At 32.9% G+C, this 17,162-nt stretch overlaps 1 protein-coding gene across 3 annotated transcripts; it reads right to left on the bottom strand.

Annotated features, from left to right (window-relative positions):
* Positions 1-621: 621 nt before the first annotated feature.
* Positions 622-16,059, bottom strand: LOC113391501 (glutathione synthetase-like). Of its 3 annotated transcripts, XM_026627487.2 has the most exons (13): positions 15,720-16,059; positions 12,560-12,655; positions 11,795-11,911; positions 11,101-11,250; positions 8,015-8,148; positions 4,904-4,946; positions 3,899-4,069; positions 3,016-3,083; positions 2,107-2,211; positions 1,812-2,015; positions 1,370-1,505; positions 1,191-1,282; positions 622-811 (listed from the first exon to the last, which is right to left on the bottom strand). In XM_026627487.2, exons 1-13 carry the CDS (start codon positions 15,864-15,866, stop codon positions 682-684), a joined length of 1,593 nt encoding a protein of 530 aa, XP_026483272.1. In that variant the 5' UTR covers positions 15,867-16,059; the 3' UTR covers positions 622-681. The 3 variants fall into 3 exon arrangements, with proteins under 3 accessions (XP_026483272.1, XP_026483269.1, XP_026483270.1); XM_026627484.2 differs by lacking the exon at positions 8,015-8,148 and having other exon boundaries at positions 11,081-11,250; XM_026627485.2 differs by lacking the exon at positions 11,101-11,250 and having other exon boundaries at positions 15,720-16,056.
* Between the last annotated feature and the right edge of the window lie 1,103 nt (positions 16,060-17,162).

Here is a 17,162-nt window from a genome sequence, read left to right as displayed (position 1 = left end):
CATTTATTGATACACATTGGAATGTTAAATACTAACGGCCTTACTTATAAACGTCATTTAGCGTTAGTTAAACACTGTTGTCTCTTTCTGTATGGTTGATTTGATATTCGAAAGAAGAGGACAGCATCGTTTAACTAAACACTCTCTAAACATCAATTAAATACAAAAATAATTTGCTAAGTACATATTTATATTGCCTGCTATTATTTATTAATAAATATTGCATTTAAATTCAGTCTATTTATAATATTAATGTTTATTGCTGCAATTAAAAGTAAAATTTATATTTTTAATTGAGATTTTATGTGTAATAGGAAACAAACGATTGTAGAGCAAAGACGAACTAAAAATATTATCTTATAATTCTTCCTTCCTAATACGCATTTAAAATTTATTTTATTGCCATATATATTATTAATTGAATTACAAAATTGTCTTCGTTTGGTTTGAAGTAAGTTTTATTTATATTTTTGCAATGGCAACAAAGAGGAATAATATTTAATATAAATTTATGAACCATTTCTGCATCCGAGTCACTGTCACAATTTTATTTTAAATTGACGACTCGATATTTTTTGTAGATACACTTATAATATATTTATTTCATAACATTTCCATTTTTTTTTTTTTTATTTTGCAATTTTTATGTTTATATTTATATAATAATTACGAGTGTATAATTCACACGTCGAGTAAGTACGGTGAGTCGAGAGCCCCGAGTCCAGCGGCGACTCCGCCTTCGTTTGCATCCGCTAGCTTCGTTCGCAGCATGTGTCCCGCTTGACGGTTGCAGTATATTTTGTCTCTGGTCCTGCAGTATGTATATAATTACTTATTATTTCATTCGTCTACTAGCTAGCTTATTTAGCTTAAAATACAAATTAATGTTTAAATGTCAGAATAATTCTTATGAAAATTGAAAAATAAATCTTCCATTTCAACATTCTCTCGAGTAGCTTTAAGTATTTCCTGAGCTTATGAATACTTTCAAAGATAACTTTTTCCTTTATGAAATCTATTTTTAGTTTATACATTTATTGTTAATATAATGTGACCGAGACTCACAGTTAAGATATAAGTTCTAACTTCGGTTTAATTTGAGAATGAGCGGGGTGGGGGGTTACCGGTGATAACTCTATCGTCCCCGAGTGGCGCTGGTTTAAAAAAAACAAGAGATCAAAACGACTGACCCAATGATAACTCCGAAGATGCCCAACTCCGACACGAGGTCAGTGACCGGCGGCGGCACGGCCCCCCCGGGTCGCACCACGTACCCCGCCACCTGGAATCATGGAATCATTTTAGTTCGTCGCTGCCAAATAACTGAACGAAATTTAGCCTCGAGTAGCGCTACGGCGGAGCCCCGTACGGTGGGCGGCAGGATGCGCTCCATGAGCACGTAGGCGGCGCGCTCGCGCGCGCGGCGCATGCGCAGCAGCGCGGCGCGCACGTCGGCGCCGTACAGGTTGTTGCCGCCGCCCTCGCGCTGCGGCTTCAGCACGAACCTGCGCCACGACGCCACTTTACGCATGTTTCATTTCGTTCGTTTGCTTACTAAGTTTATTCATCGACGGGTATGATCGAATGGATTCCAAAAAAGCTTAACTTTTCCAAAAGCGGGGCATTTACTTAAAAAATATTTATTTAGCGATACCGATACCCGCACGCCTCGGGAGCGAGACGATCGCCTCCTGGCGTTTTCGACTGACGAAATTAGACTTACTGTCACTGCATGAAATCCATGATTGTAAATTATGACATTAAAAACAATGGTCTTCGTAGGTTAGGACGGGTAGGAGGATAGCGCGCACCTCTCGGCGTCCTCGAGCGCCATGTCGACGGCGCGCTCGCCGCTCTCGTCGAAGTCGAGCGAGTAGAGGCCGGTGAAGATGTCGCGCACGCGGCCGCACAGCTCGGCGCGCACGAACTGCTCCAGCGCGCCGGGCGCCGCCAGCGCCTGCTGCACCTTCTTCGTGCCGGCCAGCTGGTAGTGGATCGACGGACACTTCACGGCCCTGCCACGGTACGGGTGCCACGGACATTATTTACTTTCGGCCCGGCGAGTGGCTCGACACTCGTGAGGTAGCGAATGCTCTTTCTACTTACGACGATCTCTCGACGCGTAACCTCGCGTCCCATTCCTTGGAGGAGGGATACTGAGCTGGTTCGTAGCCAGACCTGTAGTAGACGACGGCCACTGGATAACCTTCCCTGTGACGTATGTAAATAACATGTAAATAAAGAGTACATTATGTAAACCTGGACTAAAATCTCCTCTTCCTTCTCCTTTCTTCCAAGGAGAAGCTTCAGATCTGACTCCGCTATGCTCTTCTGATTGAGGGTTTTTTGGAAGGCAGACGAGCAAAGGTCACCTCACATGTTTTTCTAATATATATCGCTCTTATCCCCCCCCAACATTTGCGTCCGTATCGTTTTAAATTTATTGGAGCAGTAAATGCCTCACCAACACCAATGAACAATACGAATTGTAAGCCACTAGTTTCCAGCAGCGTTTGATCGTAGGGATCAAGTGTTAGGTTAGGTTAGGTTAACCCTATGTACTTTACTGTACCTCAGACAACATATACATGATCCATGATGATCAGTTTAATATTTAAGCGTAACAAACAAGCAGTCGCTTTCGGATTTGAAATATTAGGATTACTTCAGTCACTGTGACACTAATCACTCGCCCTTCGAACAAAAACAATAACGTAAAGTATTATTCCATGTGGTACAATAATTAAAAAATACAATACTCCCTGCAAGGGAACTTTTAATATATCAATCTATACTAATATTACAAATTTGTAAGAAAATCTGTCTGTTTGTCTGTTGCTCTTTCACGGGCAAATCACTGAACAGAATTTAATGAATTTTGGTATACAGAAAGCTTAAATTCCAACGAAGGAGATTGGCTACTTTTGTATCCCTAGCACCTGATCACCAGCCTATAAAACACGAGCAAAGCCGCAGGTGAAAACTACTATTAAATAAATACCGACAGATACTTACAGCAAAAGTTGTTTTTTATCATTCAGCGTCGTCTCTTCGAATATTTCATTGAGAGTTTTCCTATAAATCTGAAATATTATGATAAATATAAATATATTTAATAATTAATAAATATATTAATTGTTTCATTGATTTGTATAGTTAACCAGTATTTAATAAACAACATGTCTATTTTTCTACAATAGAATGTATTTTATAGCATAACCACAAAAATCACGACTACAGACAACATATTCTTTCAAAACTCATCTGTGTTCTTAAATGCTGTTCGAAAATTGAGGAGCACGTTTGGAGTCCAATTCAGCACACTGCTCTAATGCGTCTTGGTTCATATATAAATGGCAGTTCTTCATTCGATACAAGTAACGGTCTACGTCTAAATTTTGTGTGCCCCGTCTGAACCCGATATCCTCGACCCGCTTAGCAAAGTCTAACTACTGGGCCACCTCATCTCAACACATATAATATATGTGTACTTGTATAACCCAAGATCACACCATAAAAATCTTCACCATATTATACAAGTGTTAGCAAGTAGCCCTAGGCCCCAATACGGTGTTACGTCATAGGATGTCATAATTAATTATATCACATTATTACATATAAAGTTTATAATCGAAACTATTTATTTTACATTATTGTTATAATTAGTTGTTTAATAATTTGTTAAATTTTAATTAATACTATTTTATTTGGCACATTATTTAAGACTGGCACAAATACATATAGATACTTCTTTTTTTAAAAAGATCGATCTGCCACGAGAAATAATGAGATGATTGGAAGTTATTGAAAAATATATTTGTTGGAGAATTATTATACAACGTGATTTTATTTTGTCATCTTAAACTACTGAAATAACACAAGTTTAAAAAAAACATACCATGATATCAGGCCTTTTTTCGGATATTTCAAATTCGTGAAATCTTTGGTCGCATATGTTGTACGAGACCTCTTCGACCACGAATAGTACAATAGCGGATGGTACGCCGAATAAATCGTACGCTTCGATTATGCCAGAACACAGACCCGATAATGCACGGTTTTCAGGCATCTGAAAATTGCATATGTATAAATATATAATGATCTCACATTGCATAGCTTGTTCTTTTAAATGCAACTCGAAACCAAATGAAAAAAAGAAATAAATATAATATGTTTCGTTTATAATTAACTTTGTGCAAACCCGTCTAGGTAGGTACCACCCACTCATGAGTTATTCTACCGCCAAACAGCAGTACTCAGTATTGTTGCGTTTCGGTTTGAAGGGTGAGTGAGCCAGTGTAACTACAGGCACAAGGGACATCTTATTTCCCAAGGTCGGTGGCGCATTGGTGATGTAAGGAATGGTTAATATTTCTTACAGGGCCATTGTCTATGGACGGTGGTAACTACTTACCATCAGACGGCTCATTTTCTCGTCCTACCTATATCATTAAATAAAATTAACTACCGCCAAACAGCAGCAGCATCACCAACTTAATGTTATTGTGTTTCGATTGGTAGGGCCAATGAGATAACATCTGTTCACATGTCTATGAGCGGTTGTAAGCACCTTACCACTATTCAGCATCATATGTTTTATTTGACAGTACTAAGACAAACTGGCAATTAAACTTAACTTAGCAAAATTGTAACCATATTAAAAAATAATTTACCATAATATTTATTAATTATTATTACAGTACATAATTATTAAACACATCAAATATTTTTCTTATTTTTGTTTTTATTTTTAGTATTATTTCTAATTTTTTTTTTTGTTGATTTCTGTATTTTATGGTTGTGGTGTACAATAAAGTATATTAATATTAATTAAATTCCATCATAAATGGCAAGTTCAAATAATTAATTTCTGAAATAATAATTAAAAAAACATAAAACTTACATTTTTAATAAGATCACCATGTCCCAATTGACGAAGAATGTAGCTGAAAAATAAACAAAATTAAAAAAAATAACCACTAAAATGATATTCCTGGTGGAAAATAATATAAAAAAGGACCATTTATACATTGACAAAGACAATAAACATACATATTATTTTCCATACAGGTATTCGAACGTTTTTTTTTTTTTACAAATAATACAGGACTAACACATGCCACTACACATGCTAATAATATTATTATATTTTCAAATTTTCTCTATTCAAAAAACAAATTAGTAAAAATTACTCAATAAATTATAATTAGAATACCCAAACATGGAACAAGCCAATTTTAAATGTAGAATTATATAATTAATATTCATCATTTAAAAAAAATATGGCGGTTATTTGTTTTATGACGTCATATATCGACACAAGTATCGAATCGTAGTCATCGTCCTCCTGCCCTTATCCCAATTTTACTCGGGGTCGGCGCAGCATGTCTTCTTCTTCCATACTTCTCTGTCGGACGTCATCTCGCTAGTAACATTCTTTCTAACCATATCGTCTTTCACACAATCCATCCATCGTTTCTTGGGTCGTCCCCTACCTCTATATCCACCCACATCCATTCTCAAAACCTTTCTCACAACATGATCCTCATTCCTCCGCATAACATGCCCATACCAAGACAGCCGGTTTATCGAATCGTAGTAAGTAATCGAAAAATACTCTATATACTTGATATAGAGTATTTTTCGATTCAATACATTTTCATAGACAAAAGCTATAAAACGTGGTGCTTGCTTATTTTGAACCCATATTCGCATAATTTATAATTAAAGACGGTATTATATATTTCATCAACATCTAGACTTAATCGTTGACGAAATACATATGGCTGTACCTTTTTATTAATTTATTATTTGAAATAGAGAAATTAAAGAATAACATGCTGTATATTATATACAAGAAAAAAAAAAAAGTTGAAATAAATACTCTGTCGCTATATTCATCTATATTATATACTACAATAGTAATGAAATGAATGAAACATTAATTTAATTTTAAACAAACGCATGATTAGTGGATTTAGTGTATTTCAGTATTCCTTGTAATTTATTTTTGTTTCTTTGAAAAAAAAAAATTAAATTTTGCTCACATCATCTGTGCTTTAGTTGATTTTTTGTTTATCTGACGAAACATACATACATATATAAAAAAATAAATGTATTTATGAACAAAATATGTAATACAGGGAACATCTGCAAAGGTAAAACAGAGTTACCTACGTTTAACCGTAACGTACCTACTACGTATTAAAATTTATTACACTTAACATATTTGGAATTGGAATATTTGGTAGTAAAATATCGTATAGATAGATAGTCAACCTCCTCTTTAAAAGCGGCTAAAAAAAGGGAAAGTGAGTTTATCTACTACTGTCTTTAAGTGCAATTAAAAAAAAATCATAATTCGTATAATTGTTTATAAGTAGAATTACACAATTATACCCTCCAAATAATTGATTATAAATTTTCTAACTCTTTATAGTAGTAGTAGTTTAACCCAAAGGCTCACTAAGATTAGAGGCCCCACGACCTTAGGGAATTCTCACATGTAATTTTATTGGAGCAGGGCCTATGGTCGCTTTATTTTACCTGATGTAATCTCAAATTATTTTATGTCTATACAATCAGATGTAACACCCATTAACATGCTTTAAATTGGAAAGCTTAATTTTTTTTTTCTTTAAATCAACACTAATTTAGATATGGGAATGAAAACATAAGGCAACGTTGTGAGAATATTTCCCAAGCATAACAAAGATTCCACAAGCACACCATTTTCTTGTTCGTATTCAAAAATAACCCAACTATGTAAACGTACTTTCCGTTTAAAAATTCGTAACTTATCCTTCATGCATATCATTAGTTCGAGATTGTTTACAGACTATTAAATAAATAATAAATATATACTAAGTTGGCTCCTTTGCCACATAACATAATATGTAAAATTTAAAAAATAATTGTGTGTGTGTAGTCTGTGGCAATAAACAAAAACTTTCTCTTTATCAAAAAGTCTACTTTCAAGAATAACTACGACATTATTCTGTCAAAAGAGTTTCTTTGTCATCATATAAAATCCATAAGTGCATGTACATACATATGAAATGGTATGAAATTTGAAAGATGTGTACCCTAAGCCGTTTATAAGTGGACAAAATTGGAAATAAATGATTAAATATCAAAATGTATTTTTTTTTTTATTATTAAAAACCGACAAATGTCAGGGAACATCTCTCAAGTGATCAAACTACGCTTTAAATACATGCACGCAAAACTTTTTCATATAAAAAACAACTTATTCTTTTTTCAAACATTATAAACTTCGTATAGCATATATCATAGATAAATAATAAATGGTACGTGTTGAAACATTCAGTGCGAATAAGAAGCAAAGCGAAGCGTGCATAGACAATAGAATACAAGCAGTGAGGGACATGAATGTACAGCGTGCATATGCATAAGCAGTCACATGAGAGATGTTGACTGATATCATGGCTGCTCCGTGATGGGTTAAGACCTTTATTGAAAAAAAAAAAAAAAATAAAAAAAAAAAAACAAATACAATGAACTGCATCTGATTCTTAATTCGCTAATGTGCCAATAACGTGCGATAGAGAAGACACGATAGAGAACGGTACGATCGAAATTTCACGCTCAATTTAATTTTTAAGGCTTAATAGTAGTAAACCTTTGTAAAAAAAATATTCTCAATACTTAAAAATTAAAGCATGACAGACAAACGTCACAATAATAATAAAAAAAAAATTATCCCTCTAACAAAGAAGACATATTTGCCTATAATATTTATTAATGAACCAATTTAGATTATTATTTTGCGTTGGGTTCAATAAAGCTCCAATGTGGTCCAATGTGGTGGGAGGTGGCACCACCTCAATTTCATTAGCAGTAGACATAAATTCCGTTTTTTTATTTTTAATCTGTCTATTTTATATTAATCATTTTCCGTACAAACAAAAGCAGTTCACTATATTTGGTCTGTGTTACAAATTTGCTATGAAATCAATGAAGACTTTAGCCCATCACTGCGCAGCGCCGGTACCGAGACATGTCGGGGAGATTCGACGAGATGGCGCCAAAACTCGATGCCACCGTGTTAAACTCCACTTGTTTTATCTTGTTTCCTTCGGGATACTGCAATAGATAGTCCGAGCGGAAGAGGCCGAGGCTGAGCGACTGCAAGTTCACCACAATTTTGTCCAATTATTAAACGTATCTCGACGAATACTTACAAAATCGTTATTCAATATAAGCGTCACATTTGTTTAATTATTCATTGTTAAAACCTTCCACCATTTAAAAAAAATAAATACATCAGATCTGAGAGGAACCGGCGTGAGAAAAGCAGCGAGGATTATAGATATTATATATATATTTACACTATTGCGATTAAACATAAATAATAATAATAATAACACCAGTGTCCTACTGTTCGTTTAAGGCAAGATGCTTTTGGCCAACAGTTCCTCTTAAGGTGTGACTAACTAACTTTGTATGGCGTGTCATGTTACTCTTAATTTAAACTTTAACATTAATCATTTCAATGGCAGGAGTAAAGATATAGAAAACTTAGATTTAAATGATCCATGCGAATAGCCCTGAAAATAGTTCTTAATATTAACTAATTTCACGAAACTAGTTATATCCAAATTAATTTTACTTCCAAAGTTCCGATTTAAACTTTGCCGTCATTCAAAATGTCGTTTTCACGAATCCATAGCTAATACCATAGACTATAAAAGATCTCGACCAATTATTTATTTTCAGTTCAAGATCAAAGCTGTCTATTTACCTCAACTCCTGTCATTGGAATCAGTTATAGGTCATACGTGACCACGGACACGGCGCCAGAAAGTGATGTTCCAGTAAATATTAGAATGATGGAATTATTAAATGATTATCAATTTAAAATATAATATACATCATAATATATAATTTTACCAACAGGTCCTGGGTTCCCTCACTATATATACTGGCAAACAGTAGTACTTTTTATTTATATATCTAACACCTGCCCTCCCCTCCCATCACCCCTCTAACGTCGGTAAACCGCGTAAGAAACTAACACACAACAACTAATAACTGATACAAATTAAAAAATCAAAATAAAACCTATATTCCAACGTTGAGTTTTAAAGCAATGAAAATAAAATCATTCTTAACAACACACATTACAATATTTGTAAACCATCAACGTAAATTTTAAATGATTAACATTCCATTTTGTCGGAGAGAACAATTGTCGATTGTCAAAGAAAATTGTCAATAACATAAAAACCCGTAACATCAACGAACAATACGTAATTGATAACTAGCATAATAATAAATACTACTCGTGAGTCAACTCGGTCGATTGATAGATCAACGTTATTATGGAGCGTACAGATCAGGAGTTGCATGTCTTAGGTGCCCTATAAATCTATCTATCGACACATCAAAAGCTAGGCTTGTCGGAATGCCGTTACTGTAGCTAGAGCTAGTCGATCCGAAATGTGTTAATTTCAGTTCGACATTCCCTAATTCTGTATCCTTCGAATTATGATCGGCGGCGGCACTTTTTATCTACAAAGATTCTGAATCCATAAACGAATTGAGGACAACCCGGCGCTTTACGCCGATACTGTCACTAAGGGATGTCAGAATCTCAAAGTTGATCCAAGGTCGGATTAATAAAATATATTAAGTTTTGTTGATTGAGAAAGTCAAAGCACATAAAGTTTATAAAACGCCTTAACAAACCTGTGCTTCGAAAAACTGATAAGATGTTACTGAAAATATTTGATCATGTCGCGATTCCGTCTTATCCAATTTTAATAATAACTGCACATATTAAAAATATTGTATCAACCGTTGTACATTTAACTTATTCAATTTGCTATCAGCATTTTACACCACGACCAAGAAGTTGACTCACTATAGCATTTAGTACACTATGATATTACGTGAGAATTTATTTACTTACATAGACAAAAATATATAATAATAAAAATTACTATATTTATGTATATTAAATAAAACAAAACGTAAAATTAAACATAAAAGAGGATTTTAGATTCCGAAAATTACTTAGAGTCGTGACGAATATGGTACCATATATTTTCTGGTGGTAGTAAGCTTGAACCACCCAACTACATTTATACGCTAATAAAATTTTAATATCATGTAAAGTTCGTTCACGTGTAAAGAGTTTAAAGTCGGCGAGTCAGTGTAATTAAAAACACATAAAACAGAACAACTTAGTTACAAATTAACAATCGTTAATATCTATGAATCACTGACCACCAGGTGACAATCCACAGATCACTTACCATAAAGTGGTTGACCACAAACCACTTACCACAAATGAAAGTTTATTTTTACAGTACTAAAATTATTCAAAACTTTAAATGAATTTTATTAATGCTGATGCTATTTAAATATAAGGTCTAACAACTGCATACATTATAAGCTGATATTTTATATAGTCTACATTAACAAATGGGTTACAAATTACATTTTTTTTTTAACCAGCGTTCAGTTATGTATTGGATCAAGGTACAATTCAGTCAGCTTTCATTATTTTTTAACTGCTCTATAAATTTTCAACCATCATAATTTTAAGGTTATTTTTCAAACATTATTATTACTTCTAATATATTTGTAACCCTTTTGTTTATATTTCACTATTGCTATTATTTAGTTTGCTGTCAATTTACATTAAATATGGCTGGTTAATTAATTAATTTCAACCGATTTAAACATTAAGTTAAACTGAACAATTCGTTCAAACTAAGATCTTTTACTTTTTTTTTAAAGTAATGTATAGATAAAGGATCGAACACACCTCTGATCAAGCAAAATGTAAGCGTGGCATTATATATAAAACATCGGCCACACCTGTGCAATGAAGCGAGATAATAAAATGGGCGTGGCTTAATCCGCTTGCTCGTGCCAGTGTGTAGGACCCTTAATAAGAAGTTTCGAACGAAGTGCTCTTAAACAGCATAAAGTGATCAAACTCGGTAACATGAGGATATGGATAACCAGATTTCCAAAGCATCCAATTTTAGGCACATACCACGAAAGCTGGTTTCCATTGTAAATACAACGAGTTTTATGACGTGGCTACCTCTGAATCTCTCGCGACACTGGCCCAAGATGGCCGAAACCGGACGCAATACTGTTGATCTCCACTTGTTTCCATGAACAATATGGCGTGTGTTTCGCACACTGGTTCTCTGTGTGCGGACACCTTGACTCCAGCATGATGTCTGACCTCAGCATCCCTAGTGATATCGGCTACGCCGGACAGATACCAATTTTATCCAAATACCCTCCCGACAAACTTATTCTTTCTATTATAAATAAAACCCTTAATTCATAACATAGCATGGGCAAGATATGTATATTTAATTAAAATAAATTCAATTCAATATTCAAATGCTTATAAAAAAACATATTGCGCCAAATCCCAATGTGATACTATGAGTAATAACTTTATCTCTAGACACGTTTTATCTTAATGTATTTCATTTGTATTCAAACTTAAAGAAGCCATTATTGTATGCTTCTCCACAGGATTAAAATTATTGCCATCTCTTTCTACCTGTCTCTCACCTGTGTAGTGAACAAGAGATAGCAAGTATCATCCCTTCAATTTACAGAATAAAACAATAACTAACTTGTGTCTGAAGATAAAATAGCAAACGTTAAATAAAAATTGCAAACTTAATCTTCAAAACAACCCAAAAATAGAACGATGGCAATTCAAACATTTTTTTCTTTTTTTTTTTTCTAAATTCTAAGTTACATGATAAAGGAATGATTTGTAAAGATTTTTCACCTGTGTTATGCCTTCGTCTTTGACCTTGACCCATATTTCGTATAGTTTTGCCGTGAACTCGTCGACTTGGAGAGTGTTCTGCAACGTGTGCTCAAGAAAATCGTCATCGTGTGCGACCTGTAATTAGTAAAGGGATGAAATAATAGCTTAATTTGGTGGTAAGGTTTCGTGCAAGCGTTTATGTGTGGGTTAAGATAGTATTGATAATATAGCAAATCGCATTGAATATGTCAAGTAAAGTTTATTTATTTTCACCCCCTCCGATTGAAATAGGCTATATACAAGTGGATACGACTAATCAATCCTTTGCCACCGTGTATATTAGGTATAACCTATTCGAACCTCAAGACGAATAAAGAAAAATAAACAACATTTTAAAGACAATTCACGTGATATTGGCCGAGAACTTGAATAATCTATGATGTACATTGTGGGTTCGCCAGTAATGGCGTTTTAAATGTTGAAGTTCGTCATTTTTTTAAGCCACAAATCGACAAATAAGGCTTAGGTTTATGAGTTAAATATCAACGATGCAGTGTTTCCCGATTATTGTGATACCCCATCGAGTATACGGCTAGTTCCAAAATAAATAATAATAATATCTCTGAAATTATTTCACCGAAAGGTCATTATATCAAACTTACCAAGTAAATACAGTATTTAGGTCTTTAGTATTATATTTTATATATTCAGACATTAAAATGAAGCATTATGTAATATGCAAAGTATATAAATATAGACTAACAATATCAGTTTTAACTTTACCTTATGCATCAGTTCATTTAAGATAGGTTGTAGTTCGATGGCTTTGTTGAATTCTGTTCGTGGAAAGGGTGATGGCAGGAGAACAAATGGTGCTATCTGAAATAATACTATATGATTAAAAAAAATAATACGTGATATAGTAATTCATGTAAAGAAAGCGTTATCATTGCAATTTCTTAGCATAATCATTATTTCATTTATTTTTTTATGATATTTTTAATACTAATCCAACCCAATTTTGAAGGAATCGAATGATTTTTGGAATATGCCCTAAAAAATATTGCAGAACTGTTCTAGAGCCTATTTCATTTGATCTTGACGTATATAATTTGTTATTTACTCAGTTTTACTATAAGCTCTTAGGAAAGCAGTGCAAAAATTTTTCTGTACCCTAACTGATTGATCTTAACGTATTCATAGCAAGAGTAAATCCTACCACGTCCAAATTCAAAAAACGACAATTCCGAATTAAATCTCATTATTTACAATTCCATTCGAAATCGAAACAATAATCAGTTTAGACTCTTTATATCCATTAATATCCTCGATAAACAGTAATAAAATATATTTCTTTGGAGAAATTCTTTATGACAAATCCGAATCTTGCAGTAAGCAGTATTCATATTTCTGTGTTTCGAAAAGTAGGTAAAACTGTTGCTCCGTGTCCATTCCAATCCAAATACTTTCTAAACTAGAATGCCTTGTTCATCAACAGTATATTTTTAAACAGTTATCACATTCTTTACTCGGTCCAATCTAGATTCTGTCCCGATCATAGCAAAACTGTCATTATAAGGAACATTACTCCTTATAATGCGTATATTCACGAAGAATAAAGAGCTCGCTACTAGTTCTTTTGGATTTTAGGAATGCATTTAACAACGATCACTTTTACTTTATACTAAGGCTTTTTTCTTAGAACTTCTCTTACAGCATCTCACCAATTTCATTGTTTATTTTTCCTGTGTGATAATTTTTCCTGGTTGAGCTTTTACAATCTTTCAACTCGTATTAGAAGCGGTTTTATGCTTTTTTTCAAGTAAAACCTTTACTATTTTATTGCTATTTGTTATGTTTTTATCTACATGGACGGCGAAAGCGTGCTCCTGATCTTGATCTTATCCACATATTGTGAGCTATATCAATCCGCATTGGCCGTATCATTCCGGGGCTCCAGTAATCGTGGATGTCCATTTTTTTTAATAACAATGTAAAAATATACCTACATATTATATGTAATTGCACTTAAAATACGAAAGATACATTTTTGATAATGCTTTCGTAATTACAGGCTGTTTTATTCCAATTTATAACTTTTCAAACCTGAGAATAACATATCCAAAACTGGTAGTTATACCCTTAACTTTAGAGGCCCCTTTAAGGGTGGGCGGGAGACCCCTTTCATCGCGAGGACGAGGAGAATTTCACCTTGGAAAGCGGCTCACATGAGACCCCTTTAATCGCAAGGACGAGGAGAATTTCACCTTGGACAGCGGCCCACATTGCCCAAGCCTTAGGCCGCCTGTGCGCGAACGTCAATATCGAAGGCTAGGTCATTGATACTATTTCACCAATGAATTCAAACATAGCTACCATTTCGAATTTCAAGCGTTGCGGTTGAGTCTTTATTGGCTTGCGAAAATATTTATTATTTCGAAAATACTCAATTTGTTACAGATACATTATCTTTTTTATATGACGCCACATACAACCATGGCACACGTGGTCAGATCACACGAGCTCAAATTACATATTGATTTATTTAAAAGTAGAACATAAAACTGCCACACACAAAGAGATTGAGGCACTCATTATATATGAACCAATAATTTCCGTCCGTCGTATCGACCGCATGTGGGGGGGGGGGGGGCAGCTGTTAGTTAATTTAGTTCTTTATCTGTACCCCTAAAAATATGTATGTAAAATTTCAAGATTGTTTGAGTAAGTGTAACAAACAACGTACATTCAATTTATTAGTAAGATAGGATTAATTGTTATTAAATGCAGCAATTACTCTTTAATTTATCTATTATTGTACTATGACAAATAATAAATATAATATGATTTATTGTCTAATTGTTATGTATTGTTATATGTACATGTTAATTTATTACATATATATTTGTGTGCTTTCTGTGCACACATATATACTATAATATTATAAATGCGAACGTAACTCTATCTATGTTTGTGTGCACCACTGAATCGAATTGATAAAATTCATCAAGAAGCAAGCTTGTCCCAATGAAGGACTTGAGCTACTTTTATATGCCAAACACTTGACAATCAACCCCTAAAACACACATAAAGACTCAGGAGATAACTAGTATCTTTATAGCTGCTTATGCTGACTACCTTTTCATTTGTTTGAAGCAATATTTAGAAATTGCTCATTGCTATAAGACCAACTTTTTGTACAGCTCTAAAAAGATGACATTATCTATTCATCTTTCTTTGTGTTTGTGTGCAAATATTTAGTTGTTTGGTTACAAATAAAATCAATATCTGGAAAATCCTGCTGTTAATTACACATTATAAACTAATTGCTTGCAGTAGATTTCTTTTAAGTATGTACTAGTTTCTCAATAACAATTATAATTACAAAGCAATCAAAATTTTTTTTTTTATTTAATTTTTATATGTTTAATAAACCTTATTTAATTCATAGATATGAAGTTCATATCACTGAATTTTGTGGTAAATACATACTAATACTTTTTTTTTTTTCTAAAAAAAGATAGAAAAATAACAATGCTATATTTGCATTAATTTCATGCATTTATCAAACTTGAATATTTATGATGTAATGGGTAACAACAAAATTATATTCTAAATGTTGATAAAGCTGTTATCTGAAGTTTGGCAGTATTAAAGTGTATATAAGTATTTAAGTCTGATGGTGGTGTATTATAAATAAGAAAAAAATCAATAAAGAACTGTTTTTAATGCATAAAATAGCGGCTATTAACTAATCACATGAAATATGTAAATCTAAGGTTTCTTATCTTTATTCCTTCTTCAATTAAAGGTTTGTGGTATTGTTTTAATACTGAAAAATATGAATATAATCCTGAGATTTTTTTTACTTGTTTATGTATGCACATGCTTAAAAACAATTGTTTTTATTAAAATTTTTAGATTATCTTCAAATAAAACTTACCTGTATTGCATCTTTGGTGAAGTGCTTCTTATCTCTCATTCCGACACCATGCATTAACGCCCAATCTTTGGCTTTTTCAATCACGGTGACTAGCACTTTATGTTCCAAAGGCAATGGAATACAGGAGGCAAGCCGAGCTTGAGTCATTTTTTTTCTCTATATAATTATTTAAAAAGAAAACTTTAACTAGACATATACCACACGATTACTTATAAAATTTACGACACGTTATTAAAACTTTTTGTGAATCGAGTAAGATGGTACACTATTGATATCTTATTTACTTTAGAATTAACTGCTCGGTGATTGTTGAATGTTGATATATATACTGACGGTTGACAGTGAGAGTGACATTATTATTAGTTCTTTTTGCACATATTTGTCAATGTTCACGTTGATTTCAATAGAGCCAGTAAAAAAAACTAGCTAAATTATTTAAATTAAGAAAAATTGTCATAACTATAAAAATACTTGTGAAATTGAAAACAAAAAGGGTTCGATCCATGCAATTAGTAACTGCTACTGCTATTTTACTGTACTGCATATTTATTAGCTAAGCGTATTATCTATGATATTGATGCAGTACAGTAAAATAGCAGTAATAGTACTTGGGAAATTTATGTAGCTATTATGAAGAAACACCTAAAATTTTGCAATTTTACTGAAAGTTCTAGCTCATCAAAAATGATTTTGAAATTGATTGCAAAATTTTAACAAACCGGCATAAGAAGTTGTGTTCGAATTTCGAAAAAAAATTATAATGAAAAGTATATTTTGAAACGATGTTGTTGAAATGATGTTGAATTTTGATTAATAATAGAGGAGAAGAGACATTCATCTCCTTATATTATAAGTACAGATAATACTTATTTTGAAATAATAAAAAACATAATTAAACTATTATATTTATTTAGTTACAGGATTTACTCTAAGAATTAAAAAATATTTTCAATTTTTGGTTTATTCAAATTAAGAACGAGAGATTGCTCGGCTGTGTATCGAGGCCGTAATTATTTTTGGTTGTTGTATGTTTTTCTTTTTAATCTGTGCTCTTACATATTACATTTGATATAAATTAACAACATATAAATCGTTATTTTTTAAATAAGTGTTATAATTGGGTTTATAAAATTAATTTAATTTGTTATTTCTGAAATTGAGTCACAAAACTATTCAATAATATCTGAAAACCTAAACTCAAAACATTGGACTAAAGTAATTTTTGTGTCTATTTAACGTACATTTAACATGATTCGACAAGTTTTAAAATCCCAGGTAATAATTATTATAACTACTAATTAATATTGAGGTTTAAGTTGCGCAAAACATATCGTGGACGCGACTGCAAAGGCGCGTAAGAGCAATTTGCAATACTTCGTTTCAGTATCTTATCAATTTTACAGGAGACAGAAATAATTGATTGTATATTGTCAACAGAATAAT

Source organism: Vanessa tameamea, chromosome 25 (assembly GCF_037043105.1).
Source record: "Vanessa tameamea isolate UH-Manoa-2023 chromosome 25, ilVanTame1 primary haplotype, whole genome shotgun sequence".
NCBI lineage: Eukaryota > Metazoa > Arthropoda > Insecta > Lepidoptera > Nymphalidae > Vanessa > Vanessa tameamea.
This window is presented reverse-complemented; position numbering and strand designations above follow the sequence as displayed.

What these genes read in the sequence shown, in the direction of transcription:
- LOC113391501 (XM_026627487.2), bottom strand. Translation starts at nt 15,866, where the DNA reads ATGACTCAAGCTCGGCTTGCCTCCTGTATTCCATTGCCTTTGGAACAT. An exon ending in AATCTCCCCGACATGTCTCG is followed by an intron (nt 4,947 to 8,014) that starts GTACCGGCGCTG and finishes TTTATTTTTCAG; the next exon opens with CTACATTCTTCGTCAATTGG. An exon ending in GCGCTCGAGGACGCCGAGAG is followed by an intron (nt 1,506 to 1,811) that starts GTGCGCGCTATC and finishes GTCGTGGCGCAG; the next exon opens with GTTCGTGCTGAAGCCGCAGC.